This window comes from Silurus aristotelis (genome assembly GCF_946808225.1).
Source record: "Silurus aristotelis genome assembly, chromosome: 13".
NCBI lineage: Eukaryota > Metazoa > Chordata > Actinopteri > Siluriformes > Siluridae > Silurus > Silurus aristotelis.
This window is the reverse complement of record NC_139586.1, coordinates 23,619,753-23,637,188: the sequence shown is the minus strand read 5'-3', so window position 1 is coordinate 23,637,188 and position 17,436 is coordinate 23,619,753. Positions and strand designations below refer to the sequence as shown.

Genomic DNA, 17,436 nt, shown 5'->3' with positions numbered 1-17,436 from the left:
GTGCACACACTGGTCATCTGGATTGTCAACAATTTAACAGTTAAAAAAAGATCTTATAAAATGAATGCAATCATTACACACACACACACACACACACACACACACACACACACACACACACACACACACACACACACACACACACACACACACACACACACACACACACTCCAGTGTTCATGATATTTCTTTTGAGTCTGGGTCCTCTCAAAATTCCATTTATATACAACGTTATAAGGTAGTTTTTCCTTGCCACAGTCACCCCAGGCATGCTCATCAGGGATATATACACATACAATCAAATATAAGTGAACTTTGTTCTGTAATAATTCTTTAAAGCTGCTTTGAGACCATAAAGACCTTTATTTCAAAAGAAACAGGGAGTGAGAGAGAGAGTGTGAGAGAGAGAGAGAGAGAGAGAGAGAGAGAGAGAGAGAAGAGAGAGAGAGAGAGAGAGAGAGAGAGAGAGAGAGAGAGAGAGAGAGAGAGAGAGAGAGAGAGAGAGAGAGAGAGAATACGACTAAGTTTCCTGTAATAAGTATCAGTCTAGGAAAATCTATAGTCCATTACCTCCTAGTATATATTCTGTGATTTACTGATAAGAGTGATGTAATACTAGGGAAATAAATGCCCTGCTCTTATGGAGCAGGGGAAACACCAAAATAAGCATTAGAAATGTCAACTGTATGGATTGCTGAAGTATATAGAATATTGAACTGTATAGTGTTTGGTTGTAAAAATGTCTACACAATAATGAGGTGTACGGTGTACTTAAGTTGCAGGCATAATGTCAAGTGGCTGGCAAGTGTTCATAAAAAATTAAGTGAACAGATTACTGTTGTGTCTGGAAAACTATAATGTTTATAATACGGAAGTTTCCACAATACTGAAATGTCGATAATACGGAAGTGTACAGAATACTAATGTGTGTGGAATACTGAAGTGTCCATAATACTGAAGTGAACAGAATATCGATGTGTCTGGAATACTGAGGTGTAATTTTAATCAAATAAAGTAATTTTTTATTTTGATGGCTGCAACACATCTCAATTTTGGGAAGAGGTAACAGAAGTCTGATTTAAAAAAAAGGCACATTTAAAATTTAAATTTAAAAAGTGGAAAACTGTTCCATGTTCAGACAAATAGAATTTATTTTTTATTTTTGGAAACCTTGGATACCACATCCTCCAGACTAAAGAGGAGAGGGATCATCTGGCTCGCATCTCTGATAGTATGGTGCGTTAGTGCCTGTGGAATGGGCAGCTTGCACATTTGGGAAGGCTCCATCTATGCTGAATAGTACATCATATAAAGGTTTTAGAACAACAAAACTTCTGGAAAAGTTTTCCAAAGAAATACATTTTCCATTAAATGGTATATATTCTCAGTTTAAACATTTGATATTCTTTCTATGTTTTATTGTGAATAAAATAATAGTTTATGAGGTTTGATAATCATTGCATTCTTTTTTTATTGATTCTGCAATCTGATTTAGCATTTTTTGGAATGGGGATTGTCAGGATGACTAGCATCTCAGGCACTAGAATCTCAAGAACATCACATAAAAAACCCCACGTTTTGCACCCCACGTGATAACGACACAAAAAGTGTCATAGGCTCAAGTCTGTTGATTTCATCATTAAAAAAACAAACAAATCCAAGTCGTGTTTAATGTTATTTTCCTCTTTATTTTAATATATGTATAATACGTCACCCTATGCGTCACTGCAATATTGTGTATAGAAATGTCAGCAATACTTTATTCAAAATTCAGTAAAAGGGATTTTAATAAAGCTCTTTTTGACACTGATTATTCAGAAACAACATCTATCAACTCAGCTTTTGGGAAGCCGCTCTGCACTTGGTCATTAGAATCAGGACGAGGAGGAGGAGGAGGACGAGGAGGAATAGCAATTTTGACAACAAAATCTTTCCATGGTTTGCTGGGACAGTTTAAAGACGTGGTATTAGTAGGTGTAAGCACAACGGCTGTGGCCTGAGAGGGATTGATATCTGCACTCTTTGTTTTACCCTCCTGTGATTCTTCAGATGAATCATCTTTTTTAGGTTTGACCTCAAAGTCATGAATGTTCCTCAGTGGACTCCAACCAGGAGGACGTCTGCGTGTTACAAAGCCCTGAAATCAACATATTGAGTAACAAGTGTCAAATGTAAAAAATTATATATATAATAGAAATAAATTGTGCTAAATATGTTACTATTATTATTATTACTATTGTTGTTTGTATGTGCAAACATAAATATGTTGCTGTGCAGAGGATACAGAAGAGCAGATGAAAATCAAAATTTAATCATGACACAACCAAAATGTGGTTTGGTTACTGAGGAAACTATATAAAAAATAAAAAATAGCATTTTGTATGCAGCATGTGGTAAGGAAATCCTCTGACACGCCAAAAAAAAGAGCCTTTATCTCACCATTTGTAAAGGTCCAGGTTCACACTTCACACTAGTGTCAGGGAGCTCATGTCTCCATGGGGCCACATCCACAGTTGAGTTACAGTTGATAAATGCCTAAATGTGTAAACAGTTTTATATTTAATAAATAGTGTAAATAGTTCTTGTTATTTAGTCAAGCATAGTCTATGATGAACATTTGTGTGCTACGGATATCTCATTTCAGATTTGTCTACAATCTTTTACTTTCTGTTGAATAGGAAAGAATTATTTATAAAACATTCGTACATGCTTACATAAAACATTCGTACAATTTAATTTCCACAATTTGTGCAGTTTTTTTTTTTTTAAAGTAAATTGAGCTGCATTTTAAAGAATAAATACTGTATTGTTGTTGTTATTATTATTATTATTATTATTATTATTATTATTATTGTATTTTAAATTTTTTATAAAAATGGTTTACAAATGTGTCTATTTCCTATTGTGTTTAAATGTGTTAACTCACCTGTCATAAGTGTGTGTTGCATATATATATATATACTTTCTGTATATACTCATTTTTTTTATTTTTAGAATTTATTACTATTGACATTTTGTAGATGAATGACTGCTTATGAGTGGACAACTTTTTGAAAACAGAATTTTGTGTTATGTAAAATGCTAAAATCTAGTCATAGAATTTGTCAGTATACTGTATATACCATTTTACTGTAGTCAGCAAAAGACTTTCGGACCTTTGAGTCATGACTAAGCTATTATTAGCTGGGTGGTTGACAATGTATGCATATGTAGCTAATGTAAAATACCACTTGTAAATAAACTGTCAAAAAGCAGTTTTTACAATCAATACAGATTATTTTTATTATGGATAAACCCGCTGCTGTCTATGATTCACATCTGGCTCTGACAGCCAAAAATGATTTTATTGATCGTGAGAAAAATTATTAAGGGAAATGTCACGATCAACTGAATTTGTAATGATAACACTTTTTGAGTTAAAAATTGACTCCAGCCAGCTACTAGAGGGCCTGGTAATTTCAGCTTAATTGTTAAACACCTATTATGATGTCCACCCACTGATTTATAATGCACTTAAAAACATTTTGTTTGCCTCCACGTCCTCTCCTGCCCCGTTGTGATGAAATGCTGTGTCAGTGAAGCTAATGATTCTTACTAATATTAGCATAAACTGTGATTCATAAACGCAGTGTAAATCAAATGAATGAGGTGTGAAGTGTTTCCTGCACAGGAACAGCTGTCAGAGAAAGGTTCTTGTTCTGAGACTCACCGGTTCTGTAGGGTCTGGTTGACATTCCACAGTAACGTCCTTAAAGTGCTCTTTAGTGCAGTTACTTTTTTGCATGTCGAACTGGAGCCGATACCTGAATCCGGCAATCACCTATGCAAATGTCAGAGGGACAAGTCATATGATAACTTATGGAGTGTTTCAGTGAAGGAAGAAACTTGCAGAAGGTCAACCATTTTGTCATGATCTCTAAGGCTCAATAATAGAGACCATCAGGTTCTTGGTCAAGTCTTTGCCAAGCCCCTACTTCCCAGTTTGCTTAGTTTGGCTGGACATCCAGCTCTCGCCTCTGTAAACTTGATTGCGTGGTATTTATTTAATCTTTTTTTTGTTTCAATAAATTTGGAAAGTTATTACTTTGTGTAGATTCACGTGAAAAATAAAATGTTTAAGATTTAAAATTGTGAGGAAAAATAATACGGAATACTTTTCTAAATTCATTGTACTTATTATTACTACTACAACAATACTTCTACTAAATAATGTATATTCAGGTGCATGTATTAAGTAGACTAACTAGCTGTGTTATGCTCAAAAAGACTTGCCTGTCTCGTGACCCAAGCGACAGATTTGAGAAGGAAGTGATGTGTGTGCTCGTTCAGAATGTTGGCTTTTGAGAGGGAGTAACTCAAAGATTCCTTAATGTCCTCACTCTCCACATCAATACTCTCAGGGCAGCCCAGGCATGGGGGACGTGGTTCTGCAACCAGAGGCGGCTCCACTGAGGGGAACCAGGAGGATCAACACACAACATGAACAAATTTCAAAATATACTATATGGACGAAGTTTGTGCCACCTGGTCATATGATTTGTACATGCTGTTTAAACTCCTTATTCCTAATTTAGTTCTCATTTGCTGTTATAATAACTTCCACTCTTTTGGGAAGATGTTTCACTAAATTTAAATGAGATTTGTTCTTATTCATTCAAAAAAAGCCTAGGGTGCAGTCAGCATTCCAAATGATCCCAATAGGGTTGAAGTCAGAGCTCTATAGCAGGCCATTCAAGATCTTCCACTCTGACCCATGTAAATACATTTCTTCATGGAACTGGCTTTGTGCACAGGGGCATTGTCATGCTGGAACAGGTCTGGGTCTCCTAATTTAAATCCAAAGACTTCCTTTTAAATTGTGTGCCTCCAATTTTGTGATAACCATTATCGAAAGAATCACGTATGGCTGGAAAAGTCAGGCGTCCAAACACTTTTGCCCAAATAGTGCATGTTGATATGGTGAATTTTTAGCATTGATGAAAGGATCAAATTTGATTTTGGTTAATATTTTGCAACCAGAAAAACAAACTGTAGCAATTTCCTATTTCTTAGATAAAGTAAAGACACTGTTTATGAGTCAGTTCTTTTAGTCATTTATTTAAAATAAACTTCAAGAGCTGACTTGTTTATTTGAATCATTTAACACTTCCAGAAATGTAATGATTCCTATGTGAGTCTGATCTTTAGTTTGCCCTTTTCAGATCAACTTGATTTGTGTATTTTTACTGGGGTTTTTTCTTCTTGCAAAAGTGTAATTTAATGTTAACAAAGTAAACCTGTTTTTAACATGTGAATTTTCCTTTATTGTAAATGATCAATAGGAGGATCATTAAAAAAGGATTAAAATGCACATTTCTACCAAAAAATACTTTATTTATTTGAACTAAAATTGCAGTAAGTGCTGCCTGATCGCAACTAATTTGGTTGAACCGAATAACCTAGTTTATACTTTTTTATCTAATTTGACTGATAAATATATCTCTTTATAAATACCTAATATTGAATATAAAAAATTCATTATCAGAGAGGGAGATGATGTCACTAAAACATGTTTTTATAAATAAATTTATACAGAATTTTGCACATCAAAATAGACATCTGACTTAAATTTCTAGGAATTTGGGTCAGAACATGAAATAAGTGATGGGATGTATACAGTGCCCCCTAGTGGCAATAATATTTGAAGATTAAAGAGATATCAGTTAATAGGTCCCCTGGTGGTCTAGTGGTTAAGATGCAGCGCTCTCACCGCTGCGACCCGGGTTCGATTCCCGGTCAGGGAACCATCCCCAGCCACTCTCAGTGCCGGTCCCAAGCCCGGATAAATTGGGGAGGGTTGCGTTAGGAAGGGCATCCAGCGTAAAACATATGCCAAATCAAACGTGCGGAGGATCCGCTGTGGCGACCCCTAACGGAAGAAGCCGAAAGAAACTACTACTACTAAAGAGATATCAGTTAATCTATTGACCCACCTGAACAGTGATGTGCAAAGATCTCGTTTGTTTCTTTCAGCAGGAGTCTTGCACGGCAATGTTTGAGCTGCTAGAAATAAGTGGAAAAAGAGTAAAAAGAATCAGATTAAGCTGTAATGCAACTCAAATTCTAATCAAATATAAAAAAGTTTTGTACCTTCGAGGCATCTTGCAGGTAGTCGCAATCCTGCCAGGCTTTGTCGCCTCCTGCTGCACAGTCAGTTTCTCTTGCTGTAAAATGTACTGAGAGAAATTCGCCTGATTCATTCTGGGCCTGAGATGAAAACAAACAAACAAACAAATAAATAAAAAGAATCCAGGAAGAAATATCACTTTAATTGAGGAAAATCCACTAAAACATACGAATTCGAAGTCCTTAAAACCTACCTTTGCAGCTTCAAGTATCTGATACAGGGCCAGTTGGTTTCCTTCAGTTAACTCTTTATTGTGCTCTGAAAGAACCATAGCCACGGCATCGTTCACACTCGGATCATCACACAGAAGCCTGGTCTCCTCATCCGCATGAGATCCGGAGCAGAAAAGCCACGTTAAGGCCAAAATAACCCAAATTCGATGTCCTTGCATTATTCCGAGGTCTTGCGCATACCTTTTCCTGGCTGGCCTTTAGCGAAAGAGACTCGGTTAACTAAACAACCCACAGTGTCACTGCACTGATTATCTGGTGATACACACTCATTTGTTGGGAATGTAGTGCAAATGTTTACTTTCCCTCTGAGCCTTTCCTGAGCCTGCCTCTGCCTCTGCCCACACGTTTCTCTCAGAAATCAATACCTCAGTTTGGGTTCAGAGGACTCTCACACACACACACACACACACACACACACACACACACACACACACACACACACACACACACACACACACACACACACAAACACCAAGTGTGCAACATTTAAAACTGCAGCTAGTAATGTTTAAATTAACTTTAATAATCATCATTTTTTTATACAAATTAGGTAAATTGTGATTTGCAATACTGCCGCACAATGAATTGGGCTTCTTTTATCATTGAAAGATATTGTTCACACTTTTCTATTGCTGAAATCAACCTTACCCTCCAATTACCTCTTTAATGTATTAAAATAAAAACTTATATGCTTTTTTATCCTTATACTGAAATTCCAGTGGGGGACATTTCATGCTTGTGGGCTGCTAAAAATGACAATCTGTTAATTACATTTTAAAAACATTCCTGAAATCATGAATCTAAATGGGTAGAAATTGTTAAATATATATTTTTTTATCCAGAAAATCACAGCTTTTTGGTCTCCAGTTAAACAGTACTTTGAAATGGACATTGGGAAAGATGTAACGTTTTCTGCCATATTTTTTACTGAGTTTATGTTAATAGTTGCAATTATGTAAATTAAATGAGAAAGAAATTTGAACTGTAACTACATATTAAACATACGTGTATTATATATAAAATAAATAAATAAATAAATGATCATTTTGTAAATCGCTGTGGTATAAGATGATTAAAGCAAAGTAATATTTTATTATTTTATTTATTATATTTATTACAATATTTTTTTTTACTATTAGACTTTTGTCATTTTGATCTACTTTTTTGTTTAAAATGACAACAAACACCATCTTGGATCATTTCTTGATGAATGTGCATTTTCCACTCTTTCACTTTTTGGCTGAAATGTATGCTGATCTGAATACTACAAACTTTCCTAATATTATTGTCCGAAACGTCCATGCAAAACACAAACGCATTTCTTTAATTGTAATGACACTGTGTCATCGTAATGATCTTTCATTAGCGTTCCTCCAACCTGTTCTTCCCAATTCTTTCTGCACAATGCGATATTAAATTTAGATAATGATTCATGCACATTGTGTGTCCACTTCATATGTTTTCCCCGCACATGGTGTTTACAAGCTAAACTTTGAGTCATAGTTCAGAGTTCAGCATTCAGAGGATTTCAACATTCGGCAAGTCTTAAACGTACTACAGTATTAGTTTCAACAAGGTTCGACCATCAAAGCATCAACAATAGTGATCCAGACAATATTTCAAAGAAAGAATCAATGCCTGTTTTGGCAAACCAAGATGTTTTACCCAGTGTAAAATTTTTGTACGTTTGTGAAAGTCATCTGGAGTAAAGAAAAATCTTAAACCAGGTCAGAAATTGTGGTCAGAAACAGGTGAGGAAGAAACAGTTTTGAGGGCAAAAGGGAAATCAAGAAACCAGAAACAAACACTGAGCTTTAACAGGGAATCCAACATGTAAATCAGAATGGCTCTGTCCTTGGAGCAAGTCAAAAAAAGAGCATTACTTTGCAAAGTGTTGGTGTGAAGAAATCTGTATTTATAGTGTATCTGTGTGTGTGTGTGTGTGTGTGTGTGTGTGTGGGTGTGTGTGGATGGAGGGTAGATTGGAAACACCAGTATCCAATCAGTAGTTGGGACACGCTGAATGGGAAAATGTATTTCCTGTGAGTCACAATGTGTGTCATTCATATAGGAAGGTCATGGTGGTGGCTGGGAATTGAAGTCTCCAGCAGCCTGTGGTCTGTCAGTATGCAAGTTTGTACCATTGTTACCATTTTTGGTTTTAGATTTTATAAGTACAACAAACATTCCCATTAGATCATATTAATAATCTGATTTATATTAATGACTCAGTGTTGCAGTTGTTTGCGGGCTCAGTTCTTTACCCAAACCAGTTCACCAAACTGATCAGATCAATTACAGCTTGGAGATTTCATAAACAAATATCACAGTGGATATATAATTGTTTTATTTGCTGGTCAAACGTACGTTGATGATTCTTGGATTGCTGAGCAAGTCAGTAATAACAGTTTGGCTCATTTAGATTTTGCAAAATTCGAACTACATTCTCAGACCTTGTTAGCATCATCGCTCCATTGCAAATGTGAACTTTGGACACAAAACTGGTCTGAGAAATTTCAGCCCTTGACTTTTCTTAACTCATTCTGCTGCTTTGTGGTTGTTTGTGTGTGAGAAGTCAGTTGAACACTTTTGCATACTCGGTGGTGAGACGCAGCAGTTCAGCCTTTTTCTTCCTGAAGACTTTGGTAAAGTAAACAGAGTTTTCAGAATGCACAATCACGCTAATCACATAGACAAACTCCAGCAGTGTGTAATTAAGGACATTACACTTTGACCTCCTGTACCTTTTACCACAGATTTCCCCTGAGCTCGAACTACTCTGCTGCACTACTTCTTAGAAGGTCTTTAAATATAAACCCACATCCGACAGAATTAAACAGAAACCAGCCTTCAGTTCATGAGTGTGTTCGACGTGGTTCAGCAGTGCTCAGTGTTTTTATTATCATCTATAGAAAATTATCTGGTTTTTTTTACAAATGACAAAAAAAAAAACAGAATAAAAAAACTACAAACAAAAATGACTAAATCTATAAAAAGAAATCATAGCTTAGCTTCTCTCTGTGTGTCTGTCTGTATGCCTGTCTGCCTAATTTCCTGTATGTATCTGTTTGCCCATTTTCCTATATGAAGTAGAGATAGATAGATAGATAGATAGATAGATAGATAGATAGATAGATAGATAGATAGATAGATAGATAGATAGATAGATAGATAGATAGATAGATAGATAGATAGATAGATAGATAGATAGATAGACCACATGCATTGGCAGACAGACATACAGACATACAGACATACATACAGACAGATAGATAGATAGATAGATAGATAGATAGATAGATAGATAGATAGATAGATAGATAGATAGATAGATAGATGGATAGATGGATGGATGGATAGATAGATAGATAGATAGATAGATAGATAGATAGATAGATAGATAGATAGATAGATAGATAGATAGATAGATAGATAGATAGATAGATAGAACAGATAAAACATATTAGAATTGTTAACATATTGTGTTATAAGCTTTTCATCATTGTGGTAATTTAATTAGCACAGTGAAGGTGTTGAATGTGCTGCATGACCGTGAGACAGTGCATGAGTGGGGCAGTGTTGAGTGTAATATCGCCCCCTTGAGTCACAAATTTCACAAAGACAACCCACTGATTGACAACGTAAGACTGAGTGTAAGGGAATGCATGTGACTATCACACAGACTTGTAAATTGTGTAACAAACAAAATATTAAAATTGAAAATAGTAAAAATGTTTATATTTTGCAGAATTCTTTATTGTTCTTCCCGTCATCTCTTGTCATTGTCAGTTCTTCCTACAGCAGATGGGGAAAATAATTACTTAATAAGCAGCTTTCACTTTGAGCGCTTTTCCAATCAGTCAGCTCAGTGTTCATGGAGGCTGTGGCTTTTTTGGTCAGGTACAGAAACTGTTTAAAACAAAACTAAACAAAAAAACAATCAAGCAACAGGAGAACAATGAAAACTCAAACCTGTCCCAGCATGACAGTGCCCATGTGAACAAAGCTAGCTCCATGTAGATATATATTTACATGGGTTGGAGAGTAAGATTTGAGTGGGCTGATATAGAGCTCTGACCTCAATCCTTTTGAACACTTTTGGGACGAATAAGAACATTGACTGTAACCCAGGCCTCACCTACAATCGGTAGCTGACGTTACTAACACCTGTGTGATACAAATCTCCACAAGTACACGCCAAAATCTTGAAGAGTGGAGGTTATTATAACAGCAAACAGGGGCTAAATAGACAAATTGTATGCTCAGGTGTCCACAAACGTTTGGCCACACAGCGTATCGATCTGTGCTTTATCAGAGCTACGAATGAGTTTTGGTGAAGTTGATGCAATGCCTTCCCAAGGCATCAAGTGCGTGATCAGAGGGAAGAGGGAAGAAGTGTAAAAGAAGCTTTTACACAATAATGGCAAATTCAATTACACAATTGTAAGCACAGAAACAGAAACATTTCAGACAGCTGTACCGGAAGAGACCTCCTACTCTTGTGGACATGACGGCCCTCCCTATCAAGGATACCCCTATAAGAGCATCAGCACTTTTCTAATGAATGCACACACCTATTGACGTGAGTAAGCAGAGCAGTTTCATTTCTCAAGATGACTAACCCACAACACATTGCCATGTCCTTTCTCATCTTCGCTGCTCTGCTGTTCATGGGTGAGTCTCAGATGAATTTTTTGGTTTGCTCCACACTATGTAAGTTGTAAAATGGCACTAAAACGAAATCTCATACGTTTTGAAACTATATATATAATATTATACATTGTTCATAGTTGTACAAATGTTTTCTTTTGGGCTGGAATGATGAGCTGATTCAGATGTGTACATTTTTAACCACTGCACAACATATGAATATTCTAGAAAATGATTTAATGTCAATAATATAGATTAGATAATTAGATCATATAAACTAATAATAAATAATAATATAAATAGGATGTTAGTTGATGTTAAATAACTCAATCATGATTTGATAATATAAATTGGATGTTAGTTGATGTTAATTGACTCAGTCATCAAATATTTCAAGCCTTTAAACCTTAATATGTATTCTGTGTAGACTGTATATAATATAATGATAAATACATCAGTGTAAATTGTTTTTTGATGTGTATCTTTAACCATAAACGTATGTTGATGAGAAATATTAGTCCCAGATGTGCCAAATTACAGGCTTATCAAGTCAAGTCAAGTAAAGTCAAGTCAAATCTTTTCTTGTCATTTCATCCATATGCTGGACAGTACACCGTAAAATGAAATAACATTCCTCCAGGACCAAGGTGCTCCACAAAACAACATAACACAAGAACCAACTAGGAACTAACGCTACATAAAGTGGACATGTGCAAACAACATTTAGTGTGTTAACACAAGACTATGGTACAATAAAGATAGTGACAGTGTGGCACCAGCCAGCATAGTGTGTGTTAGTGCAAAAATGTGTCCATATAATTATAAATACGCTGTTTAGAGGCAATTTGTGCGCAACTTTTTGAAGAATTCATTCATTTGAATGTGTGCGTGTGCATCTGTGCGTGTTGTGTGTGTTGTGTGTGTCTCTTCATGTCCATATCGTGTTCTTGGATAATACCTCTTGAGAGGAGGATAATAATCATAACACAAACACTTCTCCTCCTCTCATTCATTACGTTTATTATAAATATATATCAAAAAGTGGTATTTTTTACATTTATTTGGTATGACTACATTTATCTATCACCAAGGTTGTATCCAAACATTATAAAAAAAAAAACAATTGTTCTGAGACACATGCATGCTTTGTTACAGCTCTGACACTGTTGACTCCTTCCATAAATGAAGTGTTTGCTGTACATGTTCCTGGGAATGAGCTGTTATTATTTTAACAATAATATATTGACATGAGTGCATTGATATAGCCAGCCTAATAGACCTGATCAAACAACGATGTGAATTTAATGGCATAATGGTTTCAATTCTGACCTCCTTGTGGAATTGTATCTTGCCTCACTGACCACTGTCCAAACATCAAGTAGTAAATGAATATCAGATAAAAATCTGTAGAAGATATGAAGCTTGTTGCTGTACATATTTGACTCTTTACCGACATTAATCAAACATCACTTAGCACATTTACTTGGGTGATTTAAACACTCCAGTGCTGAGTGAACCAAAAAACGAAAGTTGCTTCGTGTTCATCATGTCTCAGTTTGTGGTTCTGTGCCCACAGGAAGCAGTGTGTCGTCTGAAGTTGACAATTCTTTGCTCACGGAGGGCTTTGTGAGCCACGTGGAGGATGCAGAGGATCCGAGCAACATGACCAAAAAACCGAGCCTTCAACCCAAAGAGAGTAAGCCTGCAATATCAACATACACGCTGAAGCGGTTGAGCCAAGTGTGTATGATGGCCAAGCTCGGCGTCGTGTTCCTCGTAAAAGAGAACAAGGTAGAGTCGCCAAAGTCTCAGCACTTTTTTTTTCTGTTTGTCTACACATTGAAGTGAAGACACAGTTGGTTGGATCACACTTTTAAAGCTGTGAAAAACATCTCACGCATGCACACCAGCTTGTAAAACATTAACAAGCACTGTTGTTGCTACTACAAAGAAGAAGACATCTTATACCTGTACATGTGTACATTTATAATTATTTGTAGGTACACATTTGGTATTTCTGAATGTGAAACCTGCATTTAAACCATATTTCTTTCGACGACCACAAACAAAAAAGAAAGAGGTTGTATTGTAATAGGCAGAGGTGTGTAAATATTTGGAATCTCAGTCCTGTCCACTCATGAAATACTGCATGATTCTGCTGATATTCTGATCAATCTCACCTCCCTCTAAAGTTAATTTAAGGAATTTTGAAGGAATTCTGTCAATCATTCCTACAACCCTAAGCATAATTCTGATCAATTCCATTTGCTTCTAAACTTATTGTGTCCAATCATGTTTGATGTTGAAGGAATTCTGTATAATGTACACATGAAAAGCTTCCGGCCATCCCCAACTGCTCATGAAGGAATTCTCACATCAACATTTCTGGTTTGCACAAAACAAAACCTTTTCTAATGGAGGGTAAAGGGCTTTTTTCTTGTCACATGCAGCAACGTTAGGAAGCTGCGGTCAGAGCACAGGGTCAGCCTTGATATAGTGTCCCTGGAGCACTGAGGGTTAAGGGCCATGCTCAAGGGCCCCTAAATTGGCAGCATGGCAATGAACTGGGGTTTGAACCCCTGACCTTCCACTCAGTAACCCAAAGACATCCACTGAGCTACTAATTACTCTGGCTTACAAACTCTGAACAAACTCTCAAACTCTGACCAATAAATCATAAAGATAAATACAAGCAAAATGTAAATTATATCATGAGAACGAAATTGCCAGTTTTAATATACAAGAGATTATTGGCTGTACTTCTTGCTTTGAGTTCTGAGTATTTAAAGCTCACTGTAGCTGTATGTATTACAGTATGTGATTGTGTTTGTAACAAGTAAACACCTGCACATTAACACATGACATTGACTGAAACATGCCTTCAATTCAAATAAATCATTCTTTTCTCTTGATTCTATAGAAAACATTGTATTACAACCTGGACCCCAAATCCACCAGGGTGACGGGGTACTGCACCAACGATAAAGCTGTTCTTTCACTCGAATTTGACGGAGGAATGTTGGAATTCACGTTCAAAAAGGTGTGTGCTGTAACTGAGTCTTGTCGATTGTTATTTGAAGTTACATATAAAGAGTAAATTTGTGAATTTCCAGAAGAAGTTCAAGTAACAGATTATGGGAAGTCCACTAGTGTATTCATTATGATTACTTTAAAGATCTACCTTTGATGCCTAATAAACCACAACAGTTTGACAATTTTGTATTAAAGAATTTGTATTTTTTATTTAAGACAAAGAAGCTTGTTATAGTGCTGACAAACCACATAGTATAAACCTCTCTGTCCCGACTCTTACAAAGTGCCCATCTCCCATGTATTTTACTAAACTTTGTGAGAGTTTGTTTTAAAAGCTGATATTGATTGATGGTGCACTTTTCCCAGTTGTAGATTGAATAGTTCTCAATTAATTGTTACAGTAAATAATCTTTAAGGATGTTTACCATTTATGGAAGAATCTGCTGTATTAGATTTCTAAAGTTTTCTGACACAGAAATATGAATAAAAATGGATTCGAGACCATTAATAATTTTCTAAAATAGCACATCACAAAGTGTTTTTGACTTTGATATTGAAAAATTGTAAACAGAAATTTAAAACGAATCAACAAGGTGCAGTACATGTTGTGATGTTAAAATAATTTTACCGTTTTAAATTTGTTTCATTGAAACTTAATTTGGAGCCTGCTGCACTTCTAATACCACTAGTTGCTTATTCATTTTTTTTATTCTGTTTAAACAAGGTTTCTTCCTCATAACATCTAAGGGAGTTTTTCCTTGCTACAGTCTCCCCAGGCTGCTCATCAGGAATAAATACACATCATTCACTTTAATTTTTAAGTTCTGTAAAGCTGCTTTGAGACAATGTCCATTGTGAAAAGTGCTATAGAAATAAACTTGGACTTAACCTTAAACTTGATGTTTTTCAAATCACCTGCAGGACGGTGATCAGGCATATGTGATTACTCTGAGAGCAAAGCTGGAACCTGAACCTTCCTGTAAAAATTGCAAAAGTATGTAAAGTTTTTACATGTAACATTCAACACAAAATAGTTACATTTTCTTTGGTCATGTTTATGTATTTTCATTATTTTCCTGTTAGCAAGATGATGCCCCGGCCCTTTTGATCTGAAAGTAAAAAGATAAATTATTGTTTATTAACTTTTTCGGACTCTGTTTAGTATTAGAATTATTTATATGGATGATCAAACATTGTATAAAGACACTGTTCAGGTCCAAAGCTGCCATTTCTCTTCTTCCACAGGTCAAAGCTATCCTGGCATTTTGGACCATGAAAAGCTCTTCAAAACCAGCAAGGGCAAGAGCTTCAAGTGCAAGTCAAAGACTCGACTAATTCTAGCTGAAAACCTGAGCATTAAATTAATTCAGATGCAGATTCAAGGTTTTGACCTGGACAAGGACACTTTCGGAAAAGGTGCTAATATTTTACACATTGCACATATTCAGTCTAGTCAATGATTTCCTCGTTCGTTTGTAACATCGTTTTAAACACATACAAAGACGAACGCATGCATATCAATATAAATTATTTTCATATAATATCATACTACATGATTATACAGTGACACAGCCCCGAGTTTTAATTTCCATCTGAGTCATTTGTTCAAGCATCCATAAAGCAGCATCTATAGCAGTTATTGACAAGCTGCCATTAAAATGCAGTAATGGAGGGAAAAAAACAGTGGATCATCCCATTTTTTTAAATTTTTTTATTTATTTATTTATTTTTTATATAAAATGCAACATTGAGGAGCCACAACAGATGGATTGATGAAATCTTGTTATATAATGAATAGGCTTAATAAAGATTGCATGCTTAAATGTATTATAATCCTTCCTTTGAATGATTGCAGAGGTCGAGTGCTGGGCTGACTACACCAAGAGGCTCATTCCCATAGTGGTGGGAGCTGTAGTTGCAGGAATCATCCTTATTGCCATTCTGGTTTATGTGCTCATGCGTGAGCGCCGTAGTCAAGGCTACGAACAACTCTGAGTATAATCGACATCAAAACCTCAAGATACAACATTGTTTTACACCCTACAGCTGCAGTATTAAAGAGCCTGTTGCCTGTAATAGTGCTCTACTAGGGCCTATACTTAATGATGACATGTTCAAAATGTTGTAACAAAATATTTACCTACCAGCATATGTGCGCTAAAGATAAAAAATTGATTTTATAAACTGTTTACACTTTTTACACCATTCTGAAAGCTAAATTAGGGGTTTTATTCTTTGATTAGTGACTGGATGTAAATGACAAAAGGTCTATGAATGGTGACTATTGTAGTCCTAATTTGTGTTTACTTTTACATGTTTAAATTTGTTTTTTTTTATATATATATTTCTAGTAATAAAATATAGAGGACTTGTGTAATGTTGCATTTGTTTTTATTAAAAAATATTACTTCAAAGGCCTCACCACATCCACATAGATTATATAAATCAATATATATATATATATATCACATTTACCTCAGGAACATTAAGTGGTGGACACGAGTTAATTTAGTCTACACCTCCCACGTTATTATTATTATTATTATTATTATTATTATTATTATTATTAAACTTAAAAACATACACAACAATGCTAGTGTCACTGTGGCTACTGACTCTGTACCGGAAATATGATTTGTTTTGCGCATGCATGAAAAACCTAAAGAATCCATAGCACTAGCGGTAGCCTCTATCCACTTCCTAGAGCTATTGATTCTTTAGCGTTTATTCCCAGCTTCAAGGATTTCTCTTAAAAGGAGAAAATTCTGACAATTCTGCATAACGAGGGATTGAATGAATAAAGGATGGAAGGAATGAAAACATTTATTACAGTATGCTGAAATAAGTAGAACAGTTAAGTAGACCATATCTTTAGAAAAATGTATAATTAAATGCATAAACACACACTTACATGTACATCTGTATTACCCAAACAGGGGCTTACAAATGTAAACTATTTAAGTTTTCTATTTATTTACTCAATTCAGTTTGTGCCAATTTAATCGATTACTCAATTTATCAATATAAAAAAGTGTATTGCATTAATTTAGTTTCATTATATATATATATATATATATATATATATATATATATATATATATATATATATATATATATATATATATATATATATATATTTTTATTTTTTTATTTTTTTATTTTTATTTCTATTAATATTTGTTAACATCAACATTTAAAATTTTTTAAACTATATATATATATATATATATAGTTTAAAAAATTTTAACTATTTAAACAGAATTTGTTAACATCAACATTTAAAAATGTTTAAACTATATATATATATATATATATATATATATATATATATATATATATATATATATATATAGT

General features: G+C 34.9%; 2 protein-coding genes across 3 annotated transcripts; one reads left to right on the top strand and one right to left on the bottom strand.

Annotated features, from left to right (window-relative positions):
• Nucleotides 1–1,662: 1,662 nt before the first annotated feature.
• Nucleotides 1,663–6,691, bottom strand: kng1 (kininogen 1). Of its 2 annotated transcripts, none has more exons than XM_083559353.1 (7): nucleotides 6,360–6,691; nucleotides 6,130–6,246; nucleotides 5,973–6,039; nucleotides 4,273–4,448; nucleotides 3,710–3,820; nucleotides 2,440–2,535; nucleotides 1,663–2,137 (listed from the first exon to the last, which is right to left on the bottom strand). In XM_083559353.1, the coding sequence occupies exons 1-7, from the start codon at nucleotides 6,555–6,557 to the stop codon at nucleotides 1,811–1,813; spliced, it is 1,092 nt and encodes a 363-aa protein (XP_083415479.1). In that variant the 5' UTR covers nucleotides 6,558–6,691; the 3' UTR covers nucleotides 1,663–1,810. The 2 variants fall into 2 exon arrangements, with proteins under 2 accessions (XP_083415479.1, XP_083415478.1); XM_083559352.1 differs by having other exon boundaries at nucleotides 5,973–6,042; nucleotides 6,360–6,690.
• Nucleotides 6,692–10,954: 4,263 nt separating this feature from the next.
• On the top strand, nucleotides 10,955–16,459 carry lamp3 (lysosomal associated membrane protein 3). Its single transcript, XM_083557909.1, has 6 exons — nucleotides 10,955–11,073; nucleotides 12,626–12,840; nucleotides 13,970–14,089; nucleotides 15,004–15,076; nucleotides 15,328–15,498; nucleotides 15,938–16,459. Exons 1-6 carry the CDS (start codon nucleotides 11,013–11,015, stop codon nucleotides 16,075–16,077), a joined length of 780 nt encoding a protein of 259 aa, XP_083414035.1. The 5' UTR covers nucleotides 10,955–11,012; the 3' UTR covers nucleotides 16,078–16,459.
• The last annotated feature ends 977 nt before the right edge of the window (nucleotides 16,460–17,436 follow it).

Excerpts from the sequence above, each read along its gene's own strand:
- lamp3 (XM_083557909.1), top strand. The coding sequence starts at position 11,013 with ATGACTAACCCACAACACATTGCCATGTCCTTTCTCATCTTCGCTGCT. Across the intron at positions 12,841-13,969 it reads TCCTCGTAAAAGAGAACAAG|AAAACATTGTATTACAACCT; the intron begins GTAGAGTCGCCA and ends TTGATTCTATAG. Across the intron at positions 15,077-15,327 it reads TTCCTGTAAAAATTGCAAAA|GTCAAAGCTATCCTGGCATT; the intron begins GTATGTAAAGTT and ends CTTCTTCCACAG.
- kng1 (XM_083559352.1), bottom strand. The coding sequence starts at position 6,557 with ATGCAAGGACATCGAATTTGGGTTATTTTGGCCTTAACGTGGCTTTTC. Across the intron at positions 6,043-6,129 it reads ACCTGCAAGATGCCTCGAAG|CAGCTCAAACATTGCCGTGC; the intron begins GTACAAAACTTT and ends ACTTATTTCTAG. Across the intron at positions 2,536-3,709 it reads AACCAGACCCTACAGAACCG|GCATTTATCAACTGTAACTC; the intron begins GTGAGTCTCAGA and ends TTACACATTTAG.